The sequence below is a fragment of the Vespula vulgaris genome, chromosome 13, assembly GCF_905475345.1.
Source record: "Vespula vulgaris chromosome 13, iyVesVulg1.1, whole genome shotgun sequence".
In the NCBI taxonomy this organism is placed as follows: domain Eukaryota; kingdom Metazoa; phylum Arthropoda; class Insecta; order Hymenoptera; family Vespidae; genus Vespula; species Vespula vulgaris.
Window position 1 is genome coordinate 1,374,006 of NC_066598.1, and position 12,552 is coordinate 1,386,557.

Sequence of the window (12,552 nt, forward strand, 5' to 3'; positions counted from 1 at the left end):
TACATTTTAAAATTTTGAGAAAAGTAAGAAATTAAAAAAAATTTTTATTAAATATAAAAATATAAACTGCATATATGCAATATATGGGGGGAAAAAACAGAAAACAACAGCACAAACAAACAAAATATGAAAGAGACGCGTTTAAAGATGAAACATTTTTATTCAAATAATTTCCTTCCTCTTTTATTACATATGTACGCTATATTGTATATATAAACGACTTAACGTGTATGGCACCAACAAAGAAGGAGAAAAAAATAATATATATATATATATCTCTCTATATATATATATAATATATATGATAAACAATCTATACTGTAATAATAATTCTTAGAAAGAAGAAACATAAAACATTTCAATATATCGTTTTTAAACTTTCCTTCGACACGTAAATCGCTCTTCACGCAAAATAATAATATTATTATTAACAATAATATTAATTAATAATAATATATATAGATATCTATACATATATATATAGGATTAAGGGCAGCGCGTTGTTATCGAAATTTATTTTTTTGTTTCTTTTTTTTTGGCACTGTAAATTATATTAACAATAAAATTAATAATAATAATAATAATAATAATAATAATAATAATAATAACAACAATAATAATATTATATAGATATCTATATGTATAGGAATAAGAGTAGCGCGATGTGGTCGAAATTATTTCTTTTCTTTTTCTTTCACTTTTTTTGGCACTGTAAATTATATAAACATTATATAAAGACAATGTTTAAAAACTGAATGAACAAATAAACGATCGATGCGTTTTACTTTTCTCTCTCTTTTTTTTTTTTTAACGAAGCGCATCGATCACGCGTACAACACTTTGACCTCGATACACATCCGATGCTCTTTCGACCCCTCGTTTGCATTCGCACCGGTAAAAACGAGAAGAAGAAGAATAAAAGAACGTAGATTTCGATCTTCGTCGTATAAATTTGAAAACGATAAGCCATCGACTACATTCGACGAAGAATAAGATGGTGGTACGGTATCGTTTATGTTAATAAGTTTACACGCGTTGTTGCATATTCTATGTACATACGTGTGTGTAACAAAAACATGGAAATTTCTTTTTCTTTTTCTTTTTCTTTTATTTTTCTTTTTCTTTCTCTCTCTCTCTCTCTCTCTCTCTCTCTCTCTCTCTAGTCAAAAATAAACGACCACGAATCCGTTTTCTTGTGTTTCCTTTTATAGCTTTTTTTACAAAGCTTTGCAACGATAAAAGAATCTTTTAATTTCTTTTTTTTCCTTCTTATTCTTTTCGAAAGTTTAGAAAATTAATTAAATATTATCATTAAAATAAAAAAGAAAAATATATATGTATAGAGCGTCTTTGGATTCAAATTTTACATCTTTATATGAACCGGTAATTATTGAAAGTGATCTGCAAGTCATTTGAGATATTAATTACATAATTGGTCTGTCAGCATTTTGTTCTTTTTTTTCTGAGACACTTAATAGAACGCATTGTTATCGCTCTTTTTTGATTTTTATAAAGAATTTATTTGTAGTTTTTAGTCAAAAAAAACTTAAATGAATAAGTTTTCTAATAAAGTAATAAGTATAACTCAACGCACACTACTTTTTTTTATTATTTTTTTTTGTAATATTTTTATAGAGTGTTGTAAATCTCATCATACTGTCTATGTGAATAAAATTTACACTAATTACCCTCAAAAAAAAATGTTAAAATATCTCAGTACGATAAATATGACCTTGATTAGACCATTTTCTAAATCATCGGCTCAGTGGTCTCGATTTTTACATCATCGAGATTGTTTTTGTCTTATTCGTCGAAGGATTGCTTTGGTTGTTTGTTGCTTAATAACGATTTATAAAAAAAGAAAAAAAAATACAAAAAAAAAAACTGAAGAAAGAAAAAAAATCAAATAATTTAGGTAATCGAATTAAAATTATTCATATAATATTAATTAATTAAACATAAATTTATCTCTCACTCTATTTCGTCCTATCGTTATTTTTAATGCTTCTAATACTAACATTTACGCTTGTAGTTTGTTTGTATGTTTGTGTATATGTTTACGTGTATATATGTATATGTATATATATATTTTTTTATTAATTTAATTTTCAAAGATTATAATATATTAATCTTACGATCTTTTTTTTTTTTCTTTTTCATTATTGTCTGTTCACATTTACTTAACCACCTAGCTAAAACGAATGCGCGTCGATACAAAAGGTATCAAACCTAACGTACATATATGTATATATATGTATATAATATATATATATATGTATTGTATATGTGCATGCGTGTATATATATATTTGTATTTATTTATTTATTTCTTATGAACTTCGACACATAATAATACGAAATCTAAAAAGGTGGGGAACAAAAAGCAACTAGTAACTCATACCTAATCATTATTGCGATTAGGTCAATAAATTGAACACATAATGAAATCTCTCATAATAATAATAATAATAATAATAATAATAATAATAATAATAATAATAATAATATATTATATACCCTTACGCGCAAAAACGTAATATGCAGAGAAGGAATGGCTAACAGTTTCAGAATGAATCAAAAATTCCGTGATGATTTTAAAAATGAATTACTCTTTTTTGAGATTATTTAAGCTGAACTTTTTTCAGAGATTGTAAAATTATAAGATTAACTTATCCAACTGATGAGCCCAACTACAAGTATAAAAGTTTCCAGAAAGATTAATTGATTTTTAAAATCACTCCATAACTTTTGGTCCATTTAAAAACTTTTCGCCCCAATCCTGCATTTGTTTATAGAAAGTAACAATGATGATAATAATGTAAGAAGTAACTATAATAGCCTCTTATTATTGTTATTGTTGTTGTTGATACTGTAATTGTTGATGGTGGTAGTGTAATTATTTTTTTTCTGTTTCTTTCTTTTTTATAAAAATCCTCGACTCTATCGTTTCGAACGTTACAGTGCAAAAAATGTGCTTTTTAAAATCATGTAGATTTTTTTTTTTTTTTTTCTTTATTGTATTTCTTTTCTTTTCTATTTTTTTCTTTACATGGCAAGAGTGCTTGAGATCCAGCGTGACGAACGTTTAAAAAATTTTTTTCTATTATCTATTGATTTTATTATTCTTATTTCTATTTTTTAAAAATATGCGAAGAGGAGAGTAAAGTTTCGTCACTATATATATATATATATGGAAATATTAAAAAACAAGGATTTTTCAAATTTTTCTAGATCTCACTACTGTGTTTTTTGTCTTCTTAGTTTATTTTCTTTTATTTATTTATTTATTTTGTTTGTATATATATATTTTTTTCTTCGCGTTTTAAATATCGAAAAAAAGAAAAACTAAAGAAAAATATAATGTCTAACGAATTTGAACGCGTGTATATGTATATTTGTGTGTGTGTGTGTATCTTCCGTGCAAATCATTAGCTACTTATTAGTATCTACGAAATAACTGGTGCAATCGATACGATCATTGGTATAATTATGGCAAGTGTAATCACAAAATGGCACTATGAAGAAGGATATAGTAATTTTTTTTTTCTTTTTCATTTCTTTTTTCATTCACTTCTAATAGTATCACACATCAAAGAATCGACGTTTTTCAATAGGTATCGATCATACTTATCTTCTCTTATCACCCCCGCCCTACCTCTTCTTCTATCCATCTTATTTTAATTTCTCTTAACAATTAATGTATCTAAATTTGATTGTTTCGTTGGATTCTAGCAATAATACGTATCGTGTATGTGTGTGTAAAAATGTATGTATGTGTACTGGATGGGCTAAAAGAATCTTAGAAGGGATCCTAAATTATTAGATGATTGTAAACATCAATTATTTTTTTTCAAGACTTTTTAGTTAATAATTTTTTCGTTTTATAATTAGGAAAAAAAAGAAAAATGAATGTTAAAAAGTTTCGAAGCAAAGTAATTAATGTTTAAAATCATCTAAAAAGTCCAGGTCCATTTAAAGAACTTTTTGACCCAAGTCCTATGTTTTGCAGTCTACCTTGTTTTCTTTCATTTTTTATAATACCTTCTTCCCCTCTCTTTCCGCACTCTTAATTTTTTTTTTTTATTTTTTGTCGTTTAGTTTTTATTTTTCATTTATTTGTTTTTGTCTTTGCTTTGGTATGATTTGATATTTCACGAAACTATCACCATATTGTGCTAATCGCGAACGAGACGGATCTAAATCCGAAGTACATGAAATCAGTCGTATATATGTACTTTTTTGATTGATAATTATCTCGTTCATTTCTAAGTATAAAAATATGAGCTGTTGATGTTGTTGATGATGATGATGATAATAATGACGACTATGATAATGATGTTGCAACTGATGTGGGGGATGATGCTAGTAAGGGGGATGATGATGACAGGGGTGCAATTAGAATAAAAAATAAAAAAGTTTGGTCAGCAATTGGCATTCGATTGTCAACAGCTGAAGACAAGATTTGTGTGCAGTTGTATGCTTGTACGAGAGACAAGAATAACAATCTGATATGAAGATACCAAGTATCTTTTTTTTTTCTAAGAAAAAAAGAAAAAAAAAGCAAAAGAAAAAATAGTAAATAAATAAAAATAATCACGGTGTTATACACGGTGGGTTAACATTTTGTTCAAACGGCCTTGAGAAATAAATATTTTTGCTAATCGTTTGTTACTCTCATAGGTTGCACCGTTCGAGAGAGATGCTGACGGGTTTAGGGAGGAAGAAGGGATTGGGAGGGGGTTTGGGCGGAGAAAAAAAGGAAAAAAAAAAGAGAGAAACCAAAAACGAGGTCCTCGTCCCGATAATCACCTCTACGTAGCCGTGAGAGTTTCCAAGATGTCTTCTGGAGTTTTTTTCATTCGACGAAAATTCTCCCAGTGTTCCTTCGGTACGGTCCACTCGAGGAAAGTCTCAAGATTCTTGGTGAGAGTTTCCAATTCGGAGAGACCCTTACCCGTTGCCGGGTCCTTGCCAGCAGATATCAAAGAATCATGAAGAACTTTGTCGATAAGACGTTTACCGAAACCCAACTCGTCTAATCTCTCCTGTTTGCTGATCCTCTTTAATAATACAGCCAATAACAAACGCATCCTCTCGACCGTCATAGTTCTGTATTTCGTATTGGTGGTCTTGTCGGTGGAATCGTTCGAGGCACCGAGAGAGTTGGACGAGCCCTCGACGTCGTGTTCTATCTCAGGGTGGCAAGATTTCTCGTGATTCTCTAAGTCGTTTTTGATCCTGAAAAAACTCTTACAACGTTTGCAACCATACGGCTCGTTTCTACCATGAATACATTTCATATGTTTTTTCCAATGTGGCAATTGGGTGAAACCGGCATTACATTCAACACATTTGAATGGCCTTTCCCCGGTATGTCTTCTAGTGTGCAACTTCAACGCAGTCGAGTGGGCAAACGCTTGCCAACAGACCAAACATCTGAATGGTCTCTGTCCCGAATGAGTACGTTGGTGTACGGTCAATTGTGATTTCTGAGCAAATCTTTGGCCGCAAGTAGCACAACCGTGTGGTCTGTCTCGCGCATGAGTCCTCATATGTTGAGGTAGGTGTCCCTTGAACGTTTTGTTACAAATCACGCATAAAAACGACTTGACGTCGCGATGAAGACACTCCAAGTGTTTTTTCAATGCGTCGCGTCTAACGAAACCCCTGCCACATATCTCACATTTGTGATCCTTCTGACCGTTGTGCCGTTTAACATGCAAAGCAAGATTCGCTGCACATGTGAACGTGCCTGAACAGAGGGCGCAACGATAGGGTTTTACCTGGCTATGTGTACGACGATGTTGAACCAATTGGCCACCCCTAGCAAAGCTCTTGTCACATTCCGGACACTTGTAAGGCTTGAAACCGGTATGCGTTCGAACGTGTAACTTCAAACGTTCCTTCAATGGGAACTCCTTACCGCACTCGTCACATTTAAAAATTGGCCCGGCACCGTGAACGACTTTGTAGTGATTCCTTAGGCCACCGCTACCTTTGAAACGAGCATCACAAACAACACAACAATATTTCTTTTGAGAATCCTTTTGGGTTTGATCCTCGTTGCTACCATCGTCCTCCGATCTTTTGGTCTCCTCGTCGCTGAAATTCGATCCATTCTGAGCCTCGCTAGTTCCTATGTTAGATAACCGAGATGGTGGTGATGGCGACGACGATAGCTTCGAAGAACTCACTTTCTTACCTAATTTCTTTCTATCTTGACTAACGACATTGTTGTTATCTCCTCTTTCGACCAAAAAATTCGCCTGGATTATCGCGTCGATCTTCAATCTTAGCTCTTTCTCTGGATTATCGTCGGTCGTTGGAGTCGTTCTTTCTTCCTCGGATACCGATGAGTTCAACTCGTCCGTACTAATCTCTGAATTCTTTGAACGATGCGTGAATTTCTTTATTAGAACCCCGTCGGTCGTTTGATAATCGTTTTCATAAATCTCCTCTGTATTGTCATGATTCACCTCGCTGGACGTTTGAGAGAGAGAGCATGAGTTAGATCTTTCACGACGGAACACGTAAACTTCGTCGTTCAAACTGTCTTTCGTTTTGTCTAGATCCAAATATGTCGGAATTTCGTCGTCGTATAAAACAGACAGATCATCGTCGTCCTCTTCAGTATCGTCTTTCGTTCGGTCTTTGTTAACAGACTTTTTGTTAGAACCGGAGGTTATCTTCTTAGAATTTTTTCTTGCTACGTTCCTTTTCTTGGACATCATCGATCTTTTACAATTGGTGGCGTCGCGATGATCGATGTCACGTTCGTTCGAGCTATTTTTCTTCTTTTCCAAGTTATCAAGGTTCGAGTGATTGGATTTCCTCTTAGTCCCGCATCCACGTTTAGTTTTAATCTCATCTTTATCACGGCCATTTTCGTCAAAAATTCTCAATCCGAAGTCCTGTTCCTCCTCGTTACATCCACCGGAAAAACTTCGAAGTGCTTTCAACGCATCGGTAGCGTCGATGTCCTTGAAAACATTATTCTCCCTAATACGTGACTGTTTGACGGGCAAGAGTTCGGTCAATTGAACCTCTTCTTGAGGTTGCTCGCTACTACCAGATACTTGTCCTAGGATCAACTGCTGCATATTGATCATGTTCAAAAAGTTAAGCACAGAGACAGAGACAGAGGAACAAAGAGAAAGAGAGAAGAAAAATAGAGAGAGAGAGAGAGAGATAAAAAGAGAAGGAGAGAGATAGATAAAGAGAAATAAGAGAGACTAATCTTCGAGCACCTCAGCCTCGAGAGACTTCGACGCTCGCATTCGTCTATCAGAGCATATCGACAAGAGGACTAAAAACTTCTCCTCTCTCACGTATTACTTTGATTAGATTAGATTAGATTAGTTCTTCTTCAACTCGGTGGATTCAGTGACGAGTAGGTAACATAATCACGATCACTACTAGCACTATCATTACCATTGCCACTACCACTACCACCATCACCACCACCACCACCTCCACAACCACCGTCACATCTATTGAAATTGTGTCGTCTCCTAGGTAGGACGAACGTCATGACGATGACGTTCTTGAACACTATCGTAACTATGTAATAGTGCCTAGAAATCGACAACGAAAAGGGATGGAGGGAGAGAGAAAGAGGGAGAGAGGGAGAGAGAGAAAAAAAGAGAGAGAGAGACTTATACAGTCTTATCACAGCTCGTTATCGCGTTTCGCGATAGCTTTACTCTCTTCTTTTTTGTTTCTCCTCGTTTCTCTTTCTCCTTGTCTGTCTGTCTCTCTCTTTCTCTCTCTCTCCCTCCCCTGCTCTCCCACCCCTTGTTCTCAACGTTCCCAGTCGGCTTCTCGATCCAAAGAAATATGATCTTTTTTCTCTCTTCTGCTCTCCTCTTCTCTTTTCTTCTACCTTTTCCTCTCTCTCTTTGTATCTATCTATCCGCAAAGACTTCCGGAAGTTCGTCGATGGCTCGTGCAGGCGTTGGAATCACCAACCACCGAGCTAAAGAGGATAACGGAAGTTAAGTATATTCGACATTGCTAAAACAGAAACAGTGATGGAATAACGTTATGCATTCGTTCTCTCTTGTCGTTTCTACTTCGTCGATCAACCGAACACTACTCGAGAGGAGAGCTTTGACTACTATCTTTGACGACGCGCACGATGGAATTCTTCGAGCGCGATTGCGCGCCTTTTTCCACGCAAGCGCAATCCTCGGTCGATATCAACCCGGTTTCACCCCCTCCTATGGATTCTCCTTCCTTCTTCCACTTACTCACTCCCTCTCTCTCTTTCTGTCTGGCTCTATATCTCCTTCTCACTCACACTTTCCTTGGATACCTAGCTCGTTCACTTGCTCGCTTGCCTGTCTGCCTGCCTGCCTGCCTCTGCTTGCTTGCTTGCTTGCTTGCTAGCCGGCTTACTCCTACCCGGCTTTTCACTCTTGCCACCCTTCCAGACAAGACCCTGCTATTCTCTCTCTCCTCTCTCCTCTCTCCTCTCTCCTCTCTCTCTCTCTCTCTCTCCTTCTTCTCCTACTCCTCTATTTCAATACCCTTCCAACCCTCTCTCAACTTTTAAAGCTCGTCTGCAACCTTTCACCTTTCCTTACTTTCAACTAGGAAACTATAGTTTCCTTTTATTATTTATTTATTTATTTATTTCTTCCTATTACTTCGTAACCCTTTCAGCTACCGATTATATTATATCGTCAGTTTTGTAACCATATTGATTGTTCAATAAATAGATTAATAATATTTACCTTTCTCTCTCTCTCTCTCTCTCTTTATTTCTCTTTTTTATTTTACTCTTTTTTTCATACTTGATTTTACCGATTATAGATTAATATTCTGAATACCTGGTACTCCGGTGTATTCATTTAATTTTTCATTTTCTCCATCATCATCATCATCATCATCATCATCATCATGGTTATACGAAACAGGAATAGCTTGTTCAGCTCGTTAGAGATCAATAATGCAAGAATAAGGACGAGAATCTTCCTTCGTTGTTGCTTGACATTTCTTTAATCTTCATCTTATCAAAGTTTATGTGATAAAATACGATCGATAACAATTTTCTCATAAACTTCGATTATATAATAGCATTTAAACTTGTTGATCTTTTGATTTCTTTGGTATTGATCTTGAGAGGAGGTTAGGGGTGGTTCTTTGACCTCCACGTTAAATTCAGACTAATTTTCTTTGGTGTATGTCCTTTGGATTAATTCTTTTAATCCTACTATAGTTTGGCCGACGTCGATCTTTTCTTTCTTCCTGTGTGTGTGACTAGATTCCTCTAAACAACAACAACATCCTCCTCCTCCTCCTTCTCCTCCTCCTCCTCCTCCTCCTCCTCCTCCTCCTCCTACTCCTTCTCCTCCTCCTCCTACTCCTTCTCCTCTTCCTCTTCCTCCTCTTCCTCTTCCTCCTTCTCCTCGTCCTCCAGTTAACTCTAAACGTTGATTAATTTATTGATTTGTTCATTATCCTCTTCTTCTTTTTCCTGTTCTTCTTTTTGTTCCTCTTCTTCTTCTTCTTCTTCTCCTTCTTCTTTTTCTTCTTCTTCTTGGAAATAAAAATGCGAATAGTTTTGATAATATTGATTAAATTTGTTAGTTAGTAACGCGCAGCACACCCCCGTTCCTTTTTTCGGGGAGAATCCTAGTTAGGAAAAAGTACCCACCACCACCATCTGAAAGAAAGGAAGATTACGAAAGGAGTCCCTTTTGCTTTTCTTTTTTTTCCCTCTTTCATCGAGAAAAAGATCTTCGGCTTTTTATTATTTTTTTTTTTCCAAAAATTTTTTAGCAGAATCAAAAAAGCTCAGAACGAAGATCCCAATGATAAAAAAAGGGTGAGAGAGAGGGGGGAAGAGAAAAAGAAAATGAGGAATATAAATTTAAACTTCGTAAATTCGATTTAAAAGGTCAACTTTAAAGAGCGTTGCTTAGAGATTAAATGACACAACAACAAGACTGAAGAGAAACTCTTTTTATTCTCTTCTCATTCTTTTTATTTTTCTTCAGATTTTTTTAAAAATCGTAGATTTATAGAATGATCGAAGACTAAATTGTATCTATACAAATAGACATATATATATATGTATACAATATATATATTATAATAATAAAATAATTAATATATATGTCATAATATCTACATATATATATATATATATAATATAATATGAAAATATTTTAATGTCTATTCATTCTTTTGTACTTTAGAATCGACTTGTAATGTTACTATACATATCCAACATATATATGTTTATATGTATAGGAATTACGTGACCCAATCCGAAAGTACGACGATCAATTTCCGTCGTTGACTCTGCTCGGACGCCATGAGCTTAAAGTTCTCATTGAAATCGCTCTTTCTGTGCTTTCACATACACATACACATACACAACATGTATATACATACTCATGAAAAGAGAGACACGACATGAAACTTGCTATATATATATATATAAAGGAAAAGAAAAAAGAATTATAAATTTTCTGACGAGATATATATAGTGCGTGTGTGTCTATATATATAGAATTTGATCAAAATTCAAGATACATTTTAAACTTGATTACATAATGAAATCATGTTAATCGCGACACCCTATATAAATGACCTTTGACATGGAATGCATCTTGTTCGATCACGTGTTAAAATAATCATTCGATCGTCGAAGAGATCGATTTTCATTTAATTATAGATACACACATACACACACACAATCATATCTATTCAGTCTAATAATAACCATAATTAATTTTAAACGAGTATACATATACAATCTAATAATAACTATTTTAAAAGCGAGAGCTAATTTATCACGAGATTTGGAGGAATCCTCGACCAATCAGATTGCTCGACATATGTATTGTCGTGGAAATATATCGCAAGGATGATCGCGTGGGTGACGTCACGAAAGAAATTTTTTGATTCGTCGCGCAACGTCGCGTAATGGAAGCGTCGATTCCGACCTCTTCTCTTGCTATCTCTTTTTTGCTCTTTTCTCTCTCTCTCTTTCTCTCTCTCTCTCTCTCTCTTTCTCTTTTTCTCTCTCTCTCTCTCTCTCTCTCTCTCTCTCTCTCTCTCTCTCTTTCTTGTTCATTCGTAGTGTTATATAGATTAACCGGACAGTCGTTCGTTCGAGAAAGAAAGAAAAAGATAGAAACAGAAAAAGAGAACTCTTGCGCACGTGTGCATGCTCGTTACTACCAGTGACTAAGTATATATATATATATATATACATATATATAAACACACTATCACCCATATATATAATAGATATGCACATATATATATACACATACACACACGTACACAGTAGAGAGAGACACACGTAAATACGTGTGCAGACATAAAATCGTGCTCCCATTTTCCTTTTGATCACACAGAACATACACGATACGAGTTCGTAGCGCATTGAACTTCCCAGGGAAGAGAAGAGGCTCACGGCAAGTATATATATACATTTCGCGATTTTGTCGTTTCGAACTACCTGAATTTTCCCGCCGTTCCCCTCTCTCTCTGTCTTTCTCTCTCTCTCTCTCTTTCTCTCACGAATCGAATCGCAAAATTTGTTTCTTTTCAAAGCATAAGGGCGAAAAAAAAGGTACGAGAAGGATCGCGAAAAAGCTCTCTTACTTACCAGACACGACATTACGTCGACGTTTATGGTCGTTTAACGGACGAGGAGTAAGCTTCCTTTCTAAGCGACTGACTCGACCCTACCCTCCTGTCGCCATCTTCGATGCGCTTTAAGCTTCGCCGATGAGTCGTATCGGAGAGAGAGAGAGATATATATATATACATAGAAAGGAAAGAGAGAGAGAGAAAGAAAGAGAGAGAGTGTATGAGCTTCAGAATTGGAGGGGATGAAGTTAGGCGAGATAAAACACATCAATGTTTCATCTTCTTCTCGACAGATGGCGTTCCGAGCGTGGCCTTTACAAAATTTCACGAACACCCTCTCATCGTCGTCATCGTCATCGTCACCATCGTCACCGCCATCGTCGCCGCCGCCGCCGCCGTCGCCGCCGTATCGTCGTCGTCGTCGTCGTCGCCGTCGTCGTCGTCGTTGTTGTCGTGTCGTCGCCCTCGTTGCCGTTTGACGCTGCTGCTGCTACTATTATTGCTGCTGCTAGTGCTGCTGTCTATATCGATCGAATACGTGCGTATTGGACCACCGCTGTCGCCGCCGTCGACACCGCCACTGCCACCGCCGCGCTTACATAGACGGAGTCGTTCGCCCGCGTGAAAACTCCTTTGCGCGGAATTTTAACGCGCTACAGACGAGAGGCCCGATGGGTTAGCGTAGTCTCCTTTTTTTCTTGTTTCTTTCTCTCTCTCTCTCTCTCTCTCTCTCTCTCTCTCTCTCTCTCTCTCTCTCTCTCTCTCTCTCTCTCTCTTTCTGTTTCTCTCTTTTTTTCTCTTTGTATATTTTTTTCTTTCTCTTTCTTTCTTTCTTTCTCTCTCCTACGTCTCACAGAAGCGTGAACGTGAAATTAGGTTATCTCCATAACTTACATTTATTTTTCATATTTTTTCCTACAATTCTTACATAAATCATTTCTTA

The 12,552-nt window shown here is 35.6% G+C and overlaps 1 protein-coding gene across 1 annotated transcript; it reads right to left on the bottom strand.

Annotated features, from left to right (window-relative positions):
* Window positions 1–140: 140 nt before the first annotated feature.
* LOC127068411 (zinc finger protein 37-like) lies at window positions 141–12,219 on the bottom strand. Its single transcript, XM_051004548.1, has 2 exons — window positions 11,626–12,219; window positions 141–9,666 (listed from the first exon to the last, which is right to left on the bottom strand). Exon 2 carries the CDS (start codon window positions 7,106–7,108, stop codon window positions 4,811–4,813), a length of 2,298 nt encoding a protein of 765 aa, XP_050860505.1. The 5' UTR covers window positions 7,109–9,666; window positions 11,626–12,219; the 3' UTR covers window positions 141–4,810.
* Window positions 12,220–12,552: the final 333 nt, after the last annotated feature.

Bases quoted from the DNA above. Each gene is read 5' to 3' on its own strand.
- LOC127068411 (XM_051004548.1), bottom strand. From the start codon at position 7,108: ATGATCAATATGCAGCAGTTGATCCTAGGACAAGTATCTGGTAGTAGC.